At 42.4% G+C, this 23,099-nt stretch overlaps 1 protein-coding gene across 4 annotated transcripts in view; it reads right to left on the bottom strand.

Annotated features, from left to right (window-relative positions):
• Window positions 1-1,762: 1,762 nt before the first annotated feature.
• CRCP (CGRP receptor component) overlaps window positions 1,763-23,099 on the bottom strand; it is a 45,959-nt gene continuing 24,622 nt past the window's right edge. For all 4 annotated transcript variants that reach the window (XM_090025284.1, XM_090025281.1, XM_090025283.1 and 1 more), the window contains 2 exons: window positions 12,190-12,247; window positions 1,763-2,110 (listed from right to left, as the gene is read on the bottom strand). In XM_090025284.1, the coding sequence (XP_089881410.1) occupies window positions 1,970-2,110; window positions 12,190-12,247 (199 nt within the window). In that variant the 3' untranslated portion in view covers window positions 1,763-1,969. The remainder of the gene's footprint in view (window positions 2,111-12,189; window positions 12,248-23,099) is intronic.

Below are 23,099 nucleotides of genomic sequence, written 5' to 3'. Positions count from 1 at the left end.
GCCATGCTCTGGCACACATGCTGGGGATTGCCAACCCCTGCACTAGAAGATGTCATCACACACACACACACACACACACACACTCGCTTTCCACAAACCCACTTCTGCATCAGGAGCGTGGTTAAAAGTAGCCCGAGTGCAAGCAATACAAAGTGACAGCTGTTCATAATTCCAGCACTCCTCAGCCACGTTTGCGCATTCAGAGAAGACAGACAACAGGTTAAAAAACACTTCTTTAGGGTAAGCAAATACTAACATCTACCGTTTCCTTGTAAACATGTCATTTGGCAACCTGCTTTCAAGAAAGTGAATGCTTTATGTATTGTAACTGAGATAAAGCAGGCCATTTTTGTATTTGTACACATTTACTGGTAAAAAAAGAATATTCATCTGGAAGTGATTTGTTAAATCAATTAAATAATGTAGTAGATGGGCAGTTGCTTAGTAACTTACACAATACAAGCACCACAAAACAACACTGATGCTGGCAAAAGTATATAATGATAGCAAACCAACAGTTCCTGAGCTTGGAAGAGCCAATTCAGAGAGCAGTCAAATAGTCTCTAGTAGGGAAAAGAAACTTATGGTCAGTTTCTGTTTCCTCTTCATGGCTTCAAAACAGCACCTAATCACCCAGCTCATACAAAGATGATGAATAAATAATAACCAAAAAAAGGACATGGCCTATTCCCACAAGGTGTTGCAAACCATTAAAGGCCACTGAGAGCTAAAGAGTTTATTTAAGAAACAAATTAAAAAGTACCTGTTAACCGTCTGGCAATCTATCAAAACTCTGTGTATTAAAAAAATAACCTAGGGGCATTTAATTTTTATACCATTGCCACTGCACCTTGGGTTGACATGTCAGCCATCAACTTTGGAACTTACTAACTCGACGTGCGGTTACTATCTCCTGAGTAGAACAGCAGTCTCTACTTCAGTCGCACCCTCCATCTCACAGCCTCAAAGCATCTTCCAAATGTTACTGAACTGTGCATCCTCATAACTTCCCTGTACAGCAGGCATTTCCATCCGCTTCATAGGAAGGCAGAGACTCATAGCTAGGGCTGTCATATCTTCCCTAAATCACCCAGCTGTATAGTACAGCTCATGTGGAATGCAAGATTGTTCACTGTTTTACATGCAAGACCTACGGAGCAGGTTGAACCAAAAGACAAATATCAGCATGACTTCTACACTTCCTTTTTGTCTGTATTACGGAGAACCTCAATATTATGAGCCAGCCTCTTAGGTGGTACACATCAGTATAACACCTGACTTCCGTGAAGCTATGATAATTTACTCTATTTGTGGATCTGGTTCTATGGCTAATATAGGCAAAGGGTTGTATCAAAGGTACCCTTGACCCTAGATAACGTACCGGCACAATCTCTGCATTCCTCTCACTTTCATGATATAAGATGCAGGGATATATTAAAGTTGATCTCATGAGGGTATTAAGCAACTTTTGTACTGCCTTTCCCTTACCCTGGAATTGCCCCTTTCACAACAGCTGCAGAATTGCAGTGTGTCATCGGCTGGATTCTGAAAAGCAGTTTGGGTAATTCAAAAGCATGTGAAAACAATTATAAAGTATAGCTATAATAGCCAGCTGTGTATAACCATATAAAGAAGAGTATAGCTGCTGTACGGATAATGGAAAAGAACACGGATGTTCAGCATTTCCCGCGCCCTCCCCTGCCCGCTTCTCTTGCTGCTTCTTTATGAAACTGGTAATCGCCTTTTTTCAAAAATAACAAAATGCAGATGCACGAATCTTTTATTTATGCTCTTTGTAAACAACTGTTGCTTTGTAACAAAACATGAACATACCGTATGGTGATATCACAAAAGATCAAGCCAGGAATAAAGAAACAAAACCAAACCCAACCCCCCCCAGACGTGCACATTACAATGAAAAAAAGAGTTAGCTGATTCTCTTCTGTTCATGCTTTGGTCCAGATGCCTTTCAGTCACAATCATCTTCCATCGGCACAGCTGCCTGGGTCCGCTTCTCTTCCTCTGGGTCCCCTGGAAGGATGCTTGTGACTGTTTGAATGAGTGACTCAATCTGCTCTTCTGTCAGTCTTTCTTCACTTTCCTCCACCATCTGTAAATATAAAAAAATAAAAACAGTCTACTGTAATTGTAAAATCCACACTTCCTCTGCTGGCTCCGGGAGGAAAAGCTGCATACTACATTAACTGGACATTACACATTATCTGAGAGCATAAGCAAACTTTTGCTTGCAAAAGTGCAATCTTTACAAATATTATGATGAAATAAATAGTTGTTCCCCACTCTGAGCCAGACTTGAAAAACCCACTTTCTAAGATGCATGCCACAGATCACCCCAGAATACAGTTTTAGTGCTAAGTCATGGCATTTCAAAAAAAATTAACGGGGGAGTGGGGGGATTGGCCCTTTTATTATGAGTCAAAACAGTTACAAATTCTAGAAACACCTGGTTTAAAGTTTTCCAAATCATCTGCATGACTCGGAAGTCTAAATCCCAGTTTCAAGCCAGATTTGAGCATAAATCTCATCTAAAAATCAGTGTGAGTGAAGCTTGTAAGTGCCTAAATCAACTCTGGAAGCCAGATTCCAGGAACTGTGGAGGATGCTACCCTTTGTCTAGAGACTCCGGCTCTGTCTGGGGGGACTCCAGTGTACTCGGCTGTCCTCACTCAGAAGAAATCCTTTTAGCATTTTGTGTGGGTGGGAAGTTTAAAGAGGAAAGTTGATATGCAGAAACATTTGGAGCAGAATTTAAAAAAACGCTCAGCCCTTGCCTACGCTCCCGCTGAAGTAGTCAAGGGGAGTTTCTACCAAACTATAATGGGAACAGTAAAGGCTAACCCTGAAGGCTTGTGAAAATCGCACTCGTTGGGTGGGTTGGGTTTTTTAGTCATAAAAACATTTTATTGTTCATATAACCCAGCACACTAGCAAAAAACGTCGAGCTCTGCCACATGCAAAGGAGCCCAGCGGACTCTGCTCATTCTGAAACTGTCAGCTCCAAAAATGCATCAAAATGCATTAATTCTCCCTGTCTCTGTCCAACCATTTATTACTTCAGCACATAACAAAAGGGAATAAACAGGATGGGAAGATGCAGCTTACACGAACTGATAGGAGGTTCAGAGCAATATACGACATAAAGACTGCTTGCTTCCAGACTTTCAAGGGATTGGGTTTTTTGTGTGTAGTAGTTCCTATTCTGCAAAAGCTACAGCAGACACATTTTGCGTGCTGTTCATCTTTGTTAAGTGCAGACACAGCCTGCCTGGTGCCGTGCAAAGGAGAGAGACAAGGGTCACTTGTAAAGCCGTAGCAAAAGTTTAGGTGCAGAATTTTAATTCTTTCTCCGAGGGCAGGTTTATGTTTCAAATCATAACAGGAAAAACAGTCCTTGTTCCTTAATGCCTCCAAAAAGCTTCTTCAGAGCTTTCTGCGCCACCTTGTACAGTCGGTTTCTCTACTTAGGTCTTCATTTTGCTGGGTGCAGCGCCTCCTTCCAAATCTTTTCTCCTGAGACAGTCTCCTGTGGGAACCTTCTTACTCCCCACAGATCTCCTTCCCCTAACTGAGCGACTTACTTGGCCAAGTAACCTGCAAGTTATCACTTGATCCCTGGCCTCAAATCCTTCACTCCTTAGATACGAGCGGGACTAAATATTTCCCCATTAAGAGGCCACCCCATCTCCCATTATAAGTCATCGTATTAAAAAAAATCTAGTTGGACTCTAGCCTCAACTGCCTGTCCCTAGCCCATACAACATAAAGCATGCCATTACCGGCGGACAATAAATAATGTTCCCGTCAGATTGATTATGGATCTAACGTCTTTTTAGATTGCAAAAATCTCACAGCGACCCTGCTACCTGTGCAAAACAACTGTCCTGATTTCTAGCCAGCTGTGAACAGAAAGAACTTGTCAGGGACCAGAAAGCAAGCAGAATGGCAACTTCAAAAACAAATGAAACCAATTAAGAGTTTCTTTTTTTGTATAAAAAGCAGTGTGGTTTTTTTTTTCCAAATGTCCTTTGCAGAGCTGTGATTTGCATTAATTATGGTCCCAAGTCAAGGCAAGTCTAATCAGTTCTAGTTAAGTTGGCAGCTATCCAGGTACATCTTGCTTTCCAAACCCTGAAGTGGCATGCCCAATTAAACAAAATAGCTTTTTGTCCTACAAGCCACGTCTTTATACAATCTGCTCAGATTTCACCAGCCATTAGCACAGATCCTGGAGGAGGGAAAAGAACCCAACTGGAATCTGCTTATGCAACAGACAAAGGGAGGCCCTAATCATCAGCCGAGAGGAGGAACAACTGTATTTGGGGCTTCCTCTTGCCTTATGAACTCTCAGAGCGGTGGCTCTCAAAATACGACAGGTCCATGACCTGAAGGAGGTCTGCACAGCATTTGCTATTAAACTGGCATTTTTTTTTCTCTCTTGCTGATACCTGCTTTTATAACTACATGAAAAGAAGCTCCATATTCTTTCACAACTTTTGAGAGACAAGGATTTCTTAGGGTAATATCTTTAATTGCACCAACTATGCAGTGGGGATCGAATGAGGCAAGCTTCTGAATGTAAGCCATTCTTCCTCAGGTCTGATCGTAATGAGCCTGGCACGGCAAAGTAAAGAACGGCAGGGGGAGCGGGTGGGAGAAATTCCCAGGGGTAGAGCTTGTCTAACTCTATCCCAATTACACAGCTGGTCCAATAAAAAGTAGCACTCTTGCCACTCGCATAATTTCTGGATCATCTCAGCTACAACAGTGCTCCTACACTACCTTAACTACTTCCACAATACTTTTCCGTAGAAACCTCAGAGATGCTGAACAGGAAGGGAGCTGCCCAGAAGAAAATCCCTTTAGTAAGAGTCTTTGCTATGTAATGTTGGAAGGCCTGATTCCAGGTCACCTCACCAGATCTTGCAAGTGATCACAACCACTGGATCCTGGATTCGGTATCAGAGAATGAGATCAACAGAGGGCGAGGGTGATCAGGTCTTATTGAGACAAAATGCTCTTAAGCCATGTCACTTTTCTTCTTCATAGGAGACAATCCCCAGCTTTATCTTTTCTGAGAATCAGTCTGTCTCAGGAGGCTTAAAATTGCAGGTCACGCTCTCGAGGCTATTTATACACTAGTTTTATCAGAGGACTCTCCCCTCACCTTCCATAATAAAACTGAGCCAAACAATCAGGAGTGTCACACGGCGTTGACAGTCCTAAGAGCGATGGCACGAGAACTTGTTTCAAGCATGTATAATATAAAATATGAAAGTGATGACAAGCATTAATTTCTGGGAGCTTCTTCATGCAGTCATTCCAGTTAGCACTGCGAGGGGTACTGGGGGACAGTCGGTGCTATCCTGGGCTACAGAAAGAAGTACCCTGAGAGGTACCTGCATCACCCATCCCTGAACATCATGCTCTGTAACAGATATGACCACCCCAAAGGATCACTAACAGTGGTGTAACTACAGCACAGAGAATGGGGCTACTGGCCCAGGTGCCAGCTTGGCGGGGGGGTGACAAAAAGAGGCAGCTGCTGAACAACTGCAATCACAGCAGCAACTGGAAGTCCCTGTCGTCACTATGCCCCGGGCACCCAGCTGCATCCCTACTGATGACTCTCCATTACTGATCACTAAGGTATATAAGGTATCACCTTGTATCACCCCGGCCAAATATCTGTCCAGCCTCCTCTTGAAGCCCCCCAAGGTAGGGGAGAGTACCGCCTCCCTTGGGAGCCCATTCCAGAGCTTGGCAGCCCTAGCTGTAAAGTAGTCCCATTCTTCTAAAATAAGTGCAATGATGTTGACTCATGTGTTTTAATGCATCTTCCCCTGCTAAACTGACTGACAGGGCTTGTGCACAATCAGGGGTGAGTGAGATCATTGAGCTGTTCGGTGAGGAAGGGTGCACTGACCATGGCAGGGGGAGGGAGGGGAGTCCGTCTACGTGGACTTCTGAGGTGGCTATAGCCCATCCTGTAGCCGCGCCGCTGTTGCCCACCCCCCCTGCCCTGAGCGCAGCCCTGGCCCAGACCTCCCACTGGGAAGATGCCAGCGCAGCCCCTGGCCCTGTTCCCACAGTGGGCAGCCTGCTCTCGTCCTGCGCACAAATTCGGGGGGGGCACATGCCCCCCATGCCTCCCCCAGGGGTGCATGCAGCGGCAAAGAGCTGTCTCCCCTCCGCTCCTCCTGGACGAGCCACCCATGGCTCACCCGCTCTCAGCAGGGTCACATTCACTGCTCTGGCTAAGGAGTGCTTGCCCCTGCTCCACCTCCACTCTCACCGGTGGGGCCTCTATCTGCCCTCCCCACCATGCTCCTTCCTTTCCCCAAATACTTATTGGCCAGATGCTGCTCTCCAAGCGCCCAGGCTGCATTCCTGGTCGTGTGCATGCGTGCGGCTGTGCGACCAACTGCCAATAACATTAATTTTGCCTTTTATCACCGCTGATCTGATATGGACTGATATATAAGTGTACCTCCAGTTGTGAAATCTCTGTCCTTGGCAGTTTTTAAAGACCTGGCTAGATACAGCCTTGCCTGGGACAATGTAGTTGGGGATGGTCCAGCTTTGAGCAAGGGGCTGGACTAGATGTGACCTCCTGAGGTCCCTTCCAACCCTCATTTTCTGTGATTCTATGATTTGATATACTGCAATGACTGATAGACAAAGTCTTTTATATCTGGCTGGCTATAAATGCTTGTGTTTCTGCAGTGCCGCATAATCACTTTAAAGAGTTCAAAAGATCAAAAGAATGAGCTAAGGATTTTTTCTTCAAAGAAAGGCCAACTGTAATGACTTATTATGGAAACTTACTAGGCAATTAGAGAACAGCAAAGCAGCATGCTAAAAACCAAGAAATAAAGATTAAGCATGAAGAAATGCACCTAAAGAGACAAGCAAGAAATGATGAAAATGAAAACATCAAAGAAAGGAAATAAAAGCTGATTTTCGTAGCTCATTCCAGGTACATCAGATCTGAGCCCAAAGTCTTCTGATTTGTAATTTCAGATAAAAAAAATTGCCAGCTTCTTATCACAGTAATAACACTGGATTATCCTAAGATGACAGGAGAAAAAACACAAAAGGAAGGAAACAAACCAACCCACCTAACTAGTGTCTTCCTTAATAAAAGTTCCATCAACAAATCAGTTCTTCTAACAACTTTCTCAAATAAAAACTACTTTAACAACCAGAGGTCACTTTCACAGGTCACGCTACATGCACACAGTATGGCAGAGTTAGCCAAGGTTTCAACTGGATTGGGTAACAGCAATAATTAAGCTCTCCTTGCTTAAGCTGTACTTGGAGATACCGGTGGCCTCCGAAAAGCTGTATACAACTAGTGGAAAGTAGCTGGCATTTAATTACAGTAACAAAATGTACATGTTAAGTACTCTCCAAAATACAACCAGAGTTGTATGTTATTCTCTAGCCTTGGAAAAAGAGACATCCTTAAAATCAATGGGGAAGAAAGGCAATTAACCAGACTGTCTATGTGCCTTGTTCAAAGATACTGCAATATTTCAGCATTCACCTCTTTACTACCCAGAAATCACTGTAAAATCTCTCTGTAACAGTTGCTGCAGCATATTGATGTCATTCATAACAACATCTTGTATGCTAGAAGAAATACAATTGTGTGGCTCTCAAAATCGATGCACTGACAAACCGCATGCCAATTATGCCTTCCATCTGACGTGGACAAATGATCATCAGTAATTAAATTCCCTGTGTGACACATTAATACTGTGAGCAATAGGGTTGTTCCATCATCCTGCTGGTGCTCTTAAATGGTCTCAAGGGTCAATGCAGGAGTTAGGAAAAAAGGTAGCAAACATTGTTCTTGAATATGATTGGCATAAAATACCTTCAGCTGAAAGAGAGCCATTTCCTTTTTTATAGCCTGGGTGTCTAAGTTGGGTGTCTAAATCCATATTTTTAGACTCCTCAGGAAAAGTGAGTTTTAGACAAGATGACCATGCACAATTCATACCAAAGTCAGCAGCTGCAGCAGTGGTGTCCCCCCTTGGAAGAGGAGGCCATTTTCTTTCATGTAGAAACCTGAAGACAACTGTTAACTTATATACATTGGTCTCAACTGTTAGGGCTCGATCCATGCAATGAGCTGAGCAATATGCCCCTTGCTTAAATTTAAGCATGTGACCAGTCTTGTTGACCTTGAGGGGATACACCAAGGCTTAATTTTGGACACCTGCTTTAGTGTCTTGCTGAATTAACGCAGCCATTTACACCAATGCCAAGTGAGCGTAAACTATTACTAAATAAAAATGATAGGGATCCACACCACTTTACTCCAGTTTAAATGAGCCCAAAAAGCACAGGAAATGCTGAAGTGGGTTGATTTGAGTACTCTGCTTTGAGGCACCTAAGTGAAGTATTTACTCATTTAATATTTGATCACGTGTTGTTATTTTTTGTTTCTTCATTTCCAAAGCATGGACTTCCCAATATAAAAAACCCAGAAAACACACACACAATCTTCCTGCTACAGCAAAATGAAAAGACAAATTGCTCATCAACTGTAGAATTAAATAGACGATGCTGCCGTGTTCAGTAATAACCGCTACTGGGAACCAAACCTGTACTTATTAAATAAATGTGTGTGTGGAATAATTAGGTACCATGCAGCCCTTTCCAGCTGCACTTTTAAGAGCAGTTTCTTTTTTTTTAATTGGACTATAAATCCAAACTTCTCAGAGTCAAAATAACCAGCATTACCAAAGGAGATTCAGTACCAGAATGACATGGAGCAGTAATGAGGCCCCGATAAATTCTCATTAAAAATGTTAATTAGCAAAAGCTTTTAAAAGTTTTAAATTAACACAAGGAAAAAAAAAATCAGACACCTGACAATGAGAAACTCTCTATATCAGCGGTTTTCAACCTGTGGTCTGCGGACCCCCTTTGTCTAAGCAGACCACAAAAGATGACTATGATGATTCAAAAGTATGTGAATAACCACACTTACAATTCAAAGGGGTCTGTGCCTCCATTCAAAAATGTTTAGGGATCCACAAATGAAAGGGTTGAACAACACTGCTCTGTGTTAAATGGACTATTAAAATAATTTAATGGAATATCAGTAAAATGTTATTAATGAAATAAAGAAGCAAATTTGTATGTACAGAGGTGCATATCCACACAAGCTACTGTATGCAAACTACGTGGCCTTTATTCTACAAATACTTCTCCAGAAGTTAATCTGTAAAGAGCAGTCCCACTGGACTTAATGCAGGCACGGCTTGAAGCTCGACTATTGTTTGCTATGGACATATCCTACTGCTGCTGCTTGCACAGAAGCGTATTGGGCTTCTTTTTTCCATTCCTTTTGTCCAACAGTTAAGATTTTAAATCATTGTTTATCTTATCTAAATCCCAGAAGAATAATGAGCAGACAGCAAATGCCAGAGAATGAATTATGTAAGGACCCACCAAAGAAGTCTGAAATAATGTGCACTGAGGTAAACCATTTCTGACGTGATAACATGACTTGGGGCTGGTGAGCAGAACAGCCTGCGAGCTTGACTATGTCTTTCTGTGGACAATTATTTTAAGACTTTACTAAATCTAAAAAGCAATACGATGTAATGAGAAAAGAAAGGTGCATTCTGGTTGCTCTTAAAGCCACCAAGCAGAATAAATGCACGTTTGTTCTTATGAAGGAGATGCACACCGTATGCAAGGAGATACCTGCAGTTTCCACATATGAAGAATATATCCAAAATGTTCATCAGTGCCATGCAGCTAAGACAGACAATAAATATAGCAAACGACTGAATGTGGCTGGATTCATCTCCTTCTGAAAGGTTATTAAACAAGTATGTAGAGGGTGGGCAGTAATGTGTATTACTGAGAAAATAAAACATTTCAGCTCCCCGTCATCTTGCATTTTTCAGAGGAACATGTGAAATTAATATTTTGTTTGTCGACAATAACAGCCTGCCAGCCTGTCTGCCAAAAGTGGAAGGCATGAGGCAGTAAATCCTTGGGTCTATGAGTTTTAAATAGACTAAATTAAAACCTACTGCTCCAGAGAGAGAGAGACGCAAAGCAATTTATTCATTCAGGAGATGATCCTCATCCTAACCTATCATTGTTAAAAGTCAAGTAAAGCCTGGCTCGGTGTCATGGTTAGATCAACACCATTGTCTTGCTTTTTTTTTTTTGCTTTTTTTTTGCAAGCTGCTGAGCTAGGAACAACATATGCTTAAGATTAAATTTGGAGGTTGAGAGAGTTGTTCTGTGTACAGTACTTGTACTCAGTGGGATAGGGATTAGAATTGCATGCTCCTTTTGTTCTCGTTTGAAACTAAATCCCAGGACACAGTCTGGAGAAGACAAATATAAACAATGAGCAACGATTTATACCAGAAGGAAAAAAAATGACCTTAATTAAAACACAAGGTACCTCCCCACAGAAATCTGCCTTTTAGACAAATTCTAGTTCCCCTCATTTATTTCTTGCACGGTACCAAATGGAAGGAGGCATACAAGATGGAACAGGAAAGCCATGAAACTAAAAGGATATCAAAATTAAATATTCATTTACTAGAGCTATTCAGAGTACAGTGGAGTAAATTTACACACATACCTATATCTAACTGAGTAAAGTTTGGCGCATCCAAACCGTATCAGTCACTGGATTTGAAATTTGTTCCTGAAGTGCCTCTTTATAAAACGTAATTCGTTTACTTGGGGGTTTGTTTGTGAAATTAAGGCCAGAAACACTCAGTATCTATTATTGCTTTAAATCTAAATCCAGGGATTAGTCAAAGTCTTTAAGAAAAATGGTCATATAATGAGATTCAAGGCAATTTTTGTACTCGTATTAAATCACCTGTGTATTTTGCCTCTGACTTCCACTACAGCTAGAACAACATGCCTACGCATAGGCAACCCTCAACCTGCTGATGTGAAAGACAAAATTCCCAACTGGTTTCAATGGCGCTCTGTTTTTACATGTTCAATCCCTTCTTGAAGCATAGCGGCTCTACTGGTCAACGGCTGCAGCATCACTACGTCTTTTGCCGTGATACCCAGTCAACGGCCATCCATTACACAAGTCCCGAAGGCAGAATCATTTGCTGGCTGTGGCTACTGGTGTTTTGCTATTTCATATGCACAAAAAATGAGCTGTGATTTGCTAGTGTTATTCCCAATGGTTTTACTAGCTTAATGAAAGATCTTTGCAGCTGAAGTTTTCCACCAGCCTAATTTAACACAATGTGAGCAGCACACTCACCCTGCCTACTACAGGCTTTGAAGAAACATGCACAGGTAGAATTGCGCAGGTATACTGACACAGCCGGAAACTTCCTGTAATCCTGAAGAGCTCAGTGACTAGTCAGATCCAGACTTGTACCCAACTATAACTTTCTAAGAGTAACTCCTACGTTGAAAAGACTGCATTGGGTTGTTAGACTAGAGATTGGTTACCGTATGAAGCAGATGAATTCACATTTAACTGAAGCTTCATAACTGCAACACATCAGTACTGCAAGAGGAGCTCTAACTCCACTATTGCTGGTGCCTGAAAGGGCTGAGGTACGATAACAGTAACTTCACTGCAAGTACAAAAGCCAGTTTGCTTTAATTGCTTCTCCTAATGTTGTGCTTTTCCTGTACCTTTAAAAGAAATGAAGAGTTTTCCATCTGCCGAGTATCTCTTAGGTAAATATATTCTTGAACAGATTATAACTGCCCTTTTAATAACTGTGACAGCTATTTTTAATGTATGGCACTGCATCAGACAGAACGCACAGTGGAAGGTAGGTCTGATAGGAAAAGGGGCAGTTTTGTAGGAAGGTCTCACAGAGGATTAGAAAATATGAAGGTATAAAAATATATGAAAAAGGGTAAATTCTACCAGAACCATTAGAGTAGCGCATAGCATGCAGGGCCCCGAGCTCGGTGTGGCCCCACTGCATTCTGGTTGCAAATCCATTTAATTTTCCACTGGAGCTGTCTCAAAAGAGTAGGGACCTGAAACTGAAACTCTGCCTGGGGCCCAGACAAGTTAAACCCTGCTGCTAATCAGCAGGTGGCCATGAGAAAGTGATTACTCAGCTGACCTTCAAGGTGAAAGCAACATTATTCATTCAAAAGCTCTGAAAGGCTGGGAGCATTGCCACTTACCAGCTGTATCTCGACGGCAGTCACAGGCCTGTGGTTAATCAACTGTAGCTTTTCTGCTCTGTTTAAAGGCAAACAAAACCAAGACAATATTTTACAATACTGTATCATTTGGGGATTTCAAATGAATAAATGGTCCAATGCAAACACTTCCCTGGTAATTTAAACTTAAAACTCATTTCCATGGGTGATTCTTACTGGATCTGCAGCAACGTAAGACCCTGAACACCATAATATATCTATCAAGTATCCTATGGCTATATTTATTTCTTGTCAAGTCATGTTTTTATTTACTGGACCCAGGTGATAACAAAATTCCATCACAATTCTTAATTTCTACATACCAATTTTCATCTTCTGGACTGAAATTTCTATTCTTGGTTCATGCCTGTTATTAAATATTAATTAAAACAGTTTGCTCTGCTGAGGATTTTAAAACATTTTGTATATAAACATTGATGAATGAATCCTCAACAGTCATAAGAACAAGGCAAATTCTGTTATGCAGGCTGCCCAGCTCAAATGCTGACACACAGCAGCTAAATGAACAGCTAAATTCATTTAACATTGCATCTAGGTTTTTAACTATTCCCTAGCCATTCTTTATGTCCAGAAAAAGATTGTTTCAAGAATATGCATATGTTGAGATATTTCAGGTTAAATTTAAGTTAAAATTCTTATTAACTTCCATGGAGTAAGGATTACATGCCCACATGACCTAACCATACACTTGGATTCACTAAGTCTAGCGGTGCTACTCACTAATCTACAGATCTAAAAAAGACATTACAACATTTTCCCTTTTTAAGAGCTTTACTAAAGAACACTTTTTTGGTGGACAAGTATCCTCAAAGCATTCAAAACGACATACTCCAGTTACAGATCTATAAGTGATAATACTTATTTGTTATCCTAGTTAAATATGTGTCCACTCAATAGCAAAGCCCAAAAGTGCTGTCCTGATTCAATTTTTTTTATCTCACTGGTCTCTGAAGGCGTATTTTAACATTCTTGTCTCGTTGATCAGGTCAATATTTGAAAGCAACTAGTGATCTGAGCATACCTTAGTGGCTTAGGAGAGAGCAGCACAGGAATATCACACCATTAGAGATACTATCCGTGAAAGAATCTGCAGCAAAAATTAAATCTTCCTATCACGAAATATAAGCAATTGCAAAAGAGTAAGTTTGGATACATTGAGAAGAGGTTTTTAGGGGGCTGGACTCCATGATCTTCCAAGGTCCCTTCCAGCCCTAATGTCTATGAAATCTATGAAAATTAAAACCCCCGCTCTTGAAACAAAAGAATTGAAAACTAAAAATTAAAGCTAAGTTTTAAAATGAGAGGCTCTTTCTCTAAATAGTTACCTGTGATTCCCCATTTCTTCATTACAAGCATTACTGAATACAATTACAAAGAACTGCTTATTATTCTTTTCAGGTTCCCCATCTAGTAGTAAACTCCTATTTTAAAGTACTAAAAGTTTTCCTCAGGTTATCGAACACAGTTCCAAAGAGCAATTTAATGTATACTTAAAGTGAGTCCAAATAGCTTCTCACTAGCTTCTTGGAATGGGGGGAGGAGGTTTAAAGAAAGAGGAAACCTCAACATTCTTCAAGGGGAAACAGATGCCAAAATTCACAGAAAACTGTTCTCACATTTTCAGGCCTTCAACAACTGCCACGTCATTGCCTGCATGCCTGTGCTCTCTAGATACCATTTCAGCTCTAAATGATCTTCTAAAATTGACAGACTTTGAAATCTGGGAGACGAACAGTTTATATTACTGCAAGACGCCTCAATGCCTTATCATTCCTGTATGCATGCTAGTAAAAGTTCAAAGGCCAAGGTATTTAAAATCCCCATGAGAAGTCAGTGACAAGTGATGCATTGCTCGTCTGTGTGCGTGCACCTACAGAGAGCAAATTTAATACTCATGAAAAGCACATGAGTGATATCCCTAGGGAATGAAGCCCTCCATTTATCAGTAGAATAAGAAAGAGCATCAGCAATGCACACTTTTTCCAGCTCCTCTAGAAATAAATCTCCATGTTGACCTGAATAAAAAAATTCCGTATTACTAAAGCCTGGGTGACCCAACAAACCTTCATCTCTACTGTCTAGGATTCAGCATGATTATATAGATAGAAGAGCCTTATGGGAGCCAATGTGGTTTACTGAAGGCTGGACCTCCCTGCTGAAACCGAAACAATTGAGTTAATTATAAGGTAGGGTTTATGATGTGGTACGTATCCATTAAGAACAGAGACTATCTCCAAAGCAATGACACACTGATTGCTATTTCCAAATCTGGCCTGAATCAGCAAAGCAGATTTGGATTAACTGTAAAACTTCCTAAGTGTAAGAATAGTAAGACAATGGACCAAACTGCCCAGGGAAGCTTCCTCAGTTCAGATTTTCAAGTAAAGGCTGGATAGGCAGGTTTAAGAACAGCTTGTCCTCTGCAAACCACATGATTCTTGAGGTCCTTTCCAACGCTGATGCTATAAGTCTATGAATTGTTGACAACCAAAGCAAAGTCCTAAAGAAGAAAGATACTAACCTATTTTACTCAACTCACTGGCTAAGGACAGAAATCACACATAAACCAGTTTAAGTCACCAGAAGAAACTGGTTTAAACCTGTAACAGAAGAGGGCTAGGGGCAGACATTCAAAAAGCCTGAGCCTGAATTGATTCAATCTTTGCAGGTTAGTCTAACCTAGCTAGGCTGAACAGGTTTGAACTGGACAGACATCCTCTCTGGACTGAGAAAATTCAGGCACATGCATGCAGTGGCTCAGGCTACAAGCCATGGGAGTGCTAGAGCAGCCCCACCTTTCCTTGCACAGTGCTGAGCTATGGGAGGCATGGCCAGGCAGGAGTGTTGCCAAACCCTAGCCCCAGGCCAGCACTTGGAGGCAAAGGGTGTGTGTGCAGTGCATGCATCTGTTGATGATATGGAGTTTTTCAATCTCCCTCCCTGCTTCTTTATACTGTCTGCAGCAAACTGACAGGTGAGCAAGCCAGCGGGGGGCTGATAACAGCGTTTATCACCCCATCAGCAAAACAACAGCTTCTCTCCATTAGTTCAAACTCTTATTAAAGAGCTTACCAGCTGACCTGTTGATTAGCTCCAAAAAGCCCTAAGCAGTCACTGTTCTGTCTGTCTGTCCCACTGAAACTGGAAAGACACACACACAGACACCTCTTAGCATTGGCTAGCATACCATATGCCTAGGGTCCATGGGGCTGGGGTCTGTGCTGTGGGAGATGGGTAGGAGGGAGGGAAGGAGGGGTGGGATTCCTGCTTGAGCAGCGAGCAGCAAGGTGGGGGGGTAGGGCAAGGGGAAGCCAAGGAGACCCTGCTGTGCCTGCAGTCTCTGCCAGAGCTCCAGCCAGGGAGCAGAGGGGAGGGGCTGGCCCTGATGTGGAGCAGCGAACCCTGCCCAGCCCGGAGACCATGCCGGGATGCTGCGGGAGTCTGGTTTATCTTACACCAGCAAGGGGTCTGGGACAGACATTGTATAAACCAGTTTGACCCAAATCATTTAACTCTGATACTACATTCAGCCAGGTTTATCTCCAACCAGTTTCAGCCATCTTCAAACAGGTTTATGTGGACTGAACATCTATTCTGTTACAGGTTTAAACCAGTTTCTGATCACTTTAACTGGCTGATGTGTAATGCTTGTCCCTAGCCTAGAAGCTCAGTGCACATAAGCCAGTTTCAAAATGGCTGAAACTGGTTTAAGATAAACCTGATTGAATGCAGTATCAGACTTAACTGATTTGGGTCAAATCGTTTTATGCAACCCCAGACCCCTTCCTGACTCAAGTCAAATCAGAGTCCCCCAGCACCCCAGCATTTTGCAGCCCTGGGCTGTGCTGTCTGCTCCAGAGAGCAGAGCTGGCTCCACCCCTCTGCTCCCTAGCTGGAGCAGTGAAGGCTGACTGACAAAGCGGGCTGGAGGGCAAGCCCAGCTGAGGATGCAAACCAGTCTGCAGGCAGGGGGATGACTGCTTCCCACCAGGCAAACCCCAGCTGGGATCTGGGGTCAGGGAGGGAGGTGAAGTAACCCCCCACTCAAACGTAGTGCTCGCTGTGACTGCAGACTACAAATCCCAGAGGCATCAGGAAGAGGACGTGATGAGCAACCCTGCAGAGTCCTGTTGCTGTAAGTCTGGACTGCAAATCTCAGAGACCTCAGGCAGCAGGAAGAGGAAGCAAACACACAGCCAGAGTGTTGTGCTCTAGCACTCCCCAGCTTCTTGCCTGAGCCACTACAGGCATGTGGCTGCATCGCCTGAATCAAAGTCATAAATGTCTGTTCACTTCTGTTTCAATTTAATCTCTGCGGTTTAGATTAACCTGCAAAGATTCATCCTCAGGCTTTCTGACTGTCTGTACTTCGCCACTGAGTCGCTCATTTTTATAAGATACTGGAAGATGTTTCAATTGCCTGAGTTTCAATTCTGACTGTATTTACAAGATATTTTACTACTTTTACAGAAATGTTACTTATCTGTAGTTCTCATAAAGTTTTACAAAGTTGATGAGTACCATTATTTTGATTTCAGAGATAGGAAATCAGAGGAACAGAGTTACTGAGTGACAAATGCCTAGAGTAAGGAAATGTCCATCTGTGCACTTTGAAGACTTAAAAAATAACAAAAACATACCTTTCTTCTTATGGACAGGAATCAGACATACTGAACACACAGAGGAAAACAGATCCTGCCAGGATCTGTGTTTGCTAAAAAGGCTATACAGGCTAGATTAATAGTACATGTCAGGTTAGAACACAACTCCTAACAAATCTATTAATTTAAGCAGCAAGATCAAGCCTTCTACTACAGTTTTTTACAAGGTGGAGTCTGCAGAACTGCAAGACTTCAGCAGCAACTAACAGGACTTTTGTGCCTGAAACAGGTATAGTGCTTCTAGGATGGGACATAGCATAGTCACTCTTAAATACTCCTAAGAGTTCCACTGAGCAGATGCAGAAAAGGGACAGTACAATCATGGCCCAAGTACAGCCCAGCTCTCCCTTCTTTGGGGTTTTAAAGTGCCATTATAAGGGTCTAACCTTCCTTACGTGAACCTTACGTGAAGTGAGAAGTTAATACAGGTGGCAAGCCTCTGCACAGGGGGGTGGCAAGGAAAAGATTCCTTGCTTGGTGTGGGACTGACCACAGTCTAAACCAAACTATTTCAAAGCAGACAGTTTGCTTTGAAACTGCAGAGACTGAATTCTCTCTTCTCTGCCACCAATGATTCTTTCTGCAGCACATTTCACCTCTTTAATTCTGAAGCAAAACTGTGATCACACAAGAAAAAGAAGAATATTTTATGAAGGACACAAAGGAGTCATTATTAGACTTGCTTTCTGTATGTTTTATTTTGGCTTCGGTTGGGTAGAGTCAAGGACACCAGTCCAATATGCTTCTATTGTCTGAAAACTGTACCTTCGTTGTTCTTCCCACTAGCCATTAATACACATTTCTTCACCAATAATGGTCAACTTGTTGTTTATAACAACGCAGGGTTATTTGGAGGATAGCTGAATTGAGACCTGAACTGAGGTCACCCTTGGTGACTCCTGTGTTGTCTGAAAGATAAAGTATGCATTACTGCTGGTGTTCTTGCTGCTCTCTGCAGTTAAAGTGACAGAATGTAAAACTGAACAGTGATCTGTAACAGGGAGCCTGGGGCTCCAGCTGCTTGAACACCTGGCAGAAAGAGCCGCAAGCAGACGAACATGGGGTTAGCTACAGGAGGGAAGGCAGCAAGGAACCACTGCAGCCTAGGCAGTAAGCTGCCCATTAAGGCGAGGGAACACACCTGCAGCCAGTCTGAATATAAGCCTGGGGTCCCGAGGCAGAAAGGCAGTGCAGCCCGCAGGGAAAGGAGCTCCTGCCAATTCAGGCTGGTGGGAAGTGGGAGCTGCAGGCCACAGCAAGTACTCCCAGGGCCAGGGAGAGCCAGAGCAGCCTATCTGTGCTATGATGACCAAACGGGGACTTTGAGTTTAAAGCAGTTACTTGAATTTTTGTTCTAGTTTGTACCGGAGGACTGGGGGTGGCTGATAGGGGAGGAAAGGAGCCACAGCAGTGCCTGAGGGGCACACTAGGTGCCCCAGTGGTCAGGCTTGGGGCTGATTTTCTTCAATATTTTTATCAACCACCTGGAAGATGGGATGGAGTACAACCTCAGTAAGTTTGCAGATGACACATTTACTAGTCCCCCCAGTTACAAGTTGGAGGATAGGACTAGGATTCAGTGACTCCTCAACAAGTTTGAGGAGTGGACCAAAGAAATCTCAAGAGGTTCAATAAAAACAAGTGCAAAGTGCTGCACTTAGGCTGGAACAATCCCATGCACTGGGACAGGCTGAGGACTGACTGGTTGAGCAGCAGCTCTGCAAAAGAGGACCTGAGGGTTGAAGGGCGGTTCCAAACAGGGCTGATCCAAGGGTAATTGGTGCCCTTGGCAAGCTGTGTACCTTGATGCCCCCACCACTGTGTACCTTGGCACCCAAAAGGTAGGAGTCGCAATTCTAGTGATCTTTCTTCCGAGATCTTTTCAGAGGTCTTTCTCCCCTTATCGAATCAAAGGTCTTAGACCAAGGTGGAGCCGTAGTTGGCCAGGGCTGTTATTTAGAACGATGTTCCTGTTATTTTGTTCTGCTTATAATTTTGGTGCCCTAGGCGACAGCCTCATTCGCCTAATGGTTGGACCGACCCCGGTTCCAAAAAGGATGGAGCTGGACTGCTCTCAGTGGTGGCAGATGACAGAACAAAGGAGAGATGTTTTCAAGGGAAGTTTAAGTTAGATATTAGGAAAAACTCTCTCACTGGCAGGATAGTAAAGCACTGGAACAAGCTACCCAGAGAGGCTGCAGAATCTTCATCCTTGAAGGTTTTTAGACCCAGGTAGACAAAACCTTGGCTGGTATGATGTAGTTGGGGCTGGTCCTGCTTTGAGCAGGGAGTTGGACTAGATGTGACCTCCTGAGGTCCCGTCCAACCTTAATTTTCTATGATACTATGAACTAGACGAGTCTAAAGCGGGGTGTTAGAGATCCAGCTTGTGGGCAGGATCTGACCTGCAGAGCTGTTTCATCCTGCTAGCAGGGCCAAGAATTCAGAGGCAGAGTGAACAGAGGTGGAAACTGCTACCAAAATCTGGGATGCAGAGCCCCACTGGGGTGAGCGATGACTCTGTTAATCCCCATGGCTTCCTGAGCTGAAACAGTACTTTCCACCCCCCACTGCTGCTACTTGCTCCACTGCTGGGATGAATTTAGGTCCAGTTCCAGCCTACGAGGAGCCCTTCGGTCTGGATCTGACCCAAGGGACTGGGGTTGGACACAAAGCAATTGCTAAACAGACATATTTGTCATATTTTGAGACAAGCAATATAGGCTGTAAGAGGAAGAGATGACCTTTCCCCTCAAAAGGTATTTTGGTTTAAATGTCATCAACAGAAACCATTATAAACTACCAGGCAGTTTTTGGTAGGACTATAGGCTATGCAATCTGATCTCAATGAGAATTGCTTCAGCAGAGATGACAGCTTACAGATATTTACCATTTTCAAAATTATCTGAAGAAAAATGAGGGGATAATTTACAAGCAGGAAGGAAGTCATTAAAATGTGTTATCCAAGCAGCTTTTGATCCTTTTTGCTCCCGAGTGGAAAAACAATAGTAAGAACATCAAAAAGATATTAACAGCAGGGTGCAAAATCAAAAGTCACACAAACAGTGCATATATCTTTTTTCATCTTCAGATGCCTGAACATGTTCTAACAGGTTTATAAGTGTAAATACCAATCTACACTAAAAAAAAAGATGCTTCAGGCAGGAATGTTAATGTCTTTCATAGACAGTGTATTTATGATTATAAGCACTTCATTTAAAATATACATAAAAAGGCTTCAACATGGAGATGCCAATTACTGTTTGTCAGACAGTACCCACTGTAGCTTCTATTTTATTTGTAAGCTGTTCGCTGAGCAACTTAACTTACTGTTCTGATTGTCAGAATAGTATTTATCTTCTTTTGGCAAAACATCTCCAGGTGATAATGGCATGGTTGACTATAAAATGAGGTTGTCTGTGCCAGGTGCACTGACATTAGTATGAATAGTTATTTTCTAGATTGCTGGATGGAAAACATTTTTTTTTTCTTACAATGATGTGCTTGGGAAATATCCAGAGGCAGAGATTTGTGTAAGAAATAACTGGTATGCAAATGTGTGGTAGATATAGCGGCACCTAGGTACAAGAGAGAGTCCATGAAAGCAGCTCCTCCTGGTGGCTGCATGGAACCCAGGTGTACTGCAAGTGCGTGCTGCCGGACTAGCACAGCGGTGTAAAAGTGGCAGCTTTGTCCTAGCTCCTCTCTCTTCTGCCTATACAGAAGTCCCTGACCTTTCATGTTCCCAAATAAATGGAGCAGACAGAAAAAAGAAGTTTCTTCTCCCTTTGCACGCTGCTGCAGGGGAAGGGAATGCAGAAAAATTAATCATTCAACTTTGCCATAGAGGAGCTAGAAAACCCAGGCACATAGCACTGGGAACAGATGACCTGTCTCAGCAGCGGCTGAGCAGTTGCCCTGCAAGTCTGTTTTTCTCAGATTCACAGAAGTTTAGGGCTGGGAGGGACCTCGTGAGATCATTGGGTACCTTGGGGGTACCCAGCCCCCCCAGCTCTGGGCAGAAAAGACTGCTGAGGTCAAATAACTCCAGAAGCTTTTCCTTATATCCAGTCTGAAACCTTATTCTAGGAGTTTATGACCATTGCTCCTGGTTTTCCTTTAAATCGACAGCAAATCCCATGGCAATACGAGCAGGATCAGACCTCCTGCACATACAGATTATCATGCTGACACATACCATATTCACCCAAGTCCAAGAAGAACATGAATTTAAGAAGCATTCCCCCCCCCAAATAATTATATTCTATACATAGAAAATGCATACGTTTGTTATAATCTTCCATGTACAGAATGTGGCTGCGGTTGCAACTCTGAGCCTGGGCCTGATTGGGGCTAAAGTCAGAGCCGCAGTGGCTGCCTGTCACCTCCATTTGTACTCAAAACCAGGACAAGGGGCTGTTTTCCCCCCACGTTAAATGGAAAAAAAACCTTGTCTGGGATTTAAGTAAGTGCAGTACCTAGGCACATCTGCGATAGACATTGATTATTCTGAAATCCATCATAAATAGTCTTCACAGGGTGCGTACATAACCAATCTGCATGTGATCTTGCAGTAGTGCTGCTTTTGCAGCAATACTGTATGCACACAACAAAGAATTCAAGAACCTGAATGTAGCTCACATTTAATTATACGCTGGGAACTCCAAAATTCAGGTTAATCTCTTTTTTACCATCTATACTAGCAAACCTACATTATGCACATACATGCCAAGCAATTAAGATAACTAATAATGAACCACTATCATGACATGCCAGATTTAAGTGCTGCTGTGGCTTCTACAATAGTAATAACAAATAAAAATATTTAAGGGCTGTGATATAAATTAAGGTAGGAATGTCAGCCTCAGTCAACAGTGACCAAAATACATTTTGTAGCATGTACATTTTGAACCCATTAAAAAAAACCACTTTAGTATAGACATGTTAAATACTGAAAAGCTCTAGAATGTGCTTTTTTCCTTAAGGCAGAAAAAGAATAGACAGATTCCCTGGAATAAATTTACGCTGCTATTTGCACAGCAGGTCTCAGCTACGCTATCTCTTCTATGTGAGCAGAGTGCATGTAGGGGGGGAACATTAGACTATTGTGCCCAGATCTACCATGCAGAGCTACAACATCAGAATTTCCTCCCTCTATGTGGAAGCAGGCTTACATTAGAGGAAAAAGTGTTTACACAAGGACCAAACAAAGCTGATAGCTAATAACATTATTTATCTTTTTATCGGTGCCAATCTGATAGCCAGCTGATATATCGGTAGCTAGTTTTAAGATGTGACTTTGCTATCTTATGAGACAATTGAAAAATAAACTAATAGCTATGGAAGCTATGTTCTTTAACTTCCTAGGTCAACAAAAACCCAATCTAGAGATTTTTACTATTTAATAAGTGTATATCTATTAGCACCATTGAATCTAGTGCCATCAATGAAACATTTATGCCAGATCAAGTCCATCAACTCAGTTTCCTGCCTGCCAGTAGCAATTTTATTATGATTAAACGATGTACCAGTATTACAATGCTCTGAACTACAGAACTACAGCTACATCGTATTAGAATATCATGGCTGCAAGAAGAGCAATGAGTGCTCTCATTGCTCAAATTTGTTGCCTATGGAGGGAAGACAGAATAAAAGCAATATTTCACTCGACTACAGGCCCAAATCTTCATATGATGCTGTCTCAGTGAATAGGTTAGGTGGGTCTTGACAGTCTCTTATTCTACAAAGCCATCAACGAATTCCAGCATACGTTGGCTCCACCTAGTGATCAAGAGGTGAAGAAACTTAAATCGGGAATGTCAGTTTCTTGTTCTCACTTCACTGCGCTGGGTCCTATACGCAGATCTAAATTGTACTAATGTTATAGGTCTTAAAACTATAAACTTTTCCTCCAAAAGTCTATGTAGCTGCTAAGCCAAATAAGTAGTCTTAAACTGGTCTTTTGGGTAAATCTGGCAGCCACACACTTTTTAATGACCCTCCTTCTTGGGTTGATATCAGACTCGACTATGAAGGAAAACACATCCTTACTAGAAAAGGCAGTGGTGCAGCTGATGGGGTATGTAGTCAGAGGTTAAGTACAAACCATTCCATCTTCAGACCTTAGGGAGGAATTGCTGCTAAAGGAGCCGTAGATGCTCACTTTTTTTTAAGCTAAGAAGCTCTGTAGTGACATGATTGGAGACCAAC

The sequence above is a fragment of the Crocodylus siamensis genome, chromosome 13 (assembly GCF_052110815.1).
Source record: "Crocodylus siamensis isolate JL-2025a chromosome 13, ASM5211081v1, whole genome shotgun sequence".
NCBI lineage: Eukaryota > Metazoa > Chordata > Crocodylia > Crocodylidae > Crocodylus > Crocodylus siamensis.
Note: the sequence above shows the minus strand (reverse complement) of the source record. Positions and strands in the feature narration are given on the sequence as shown.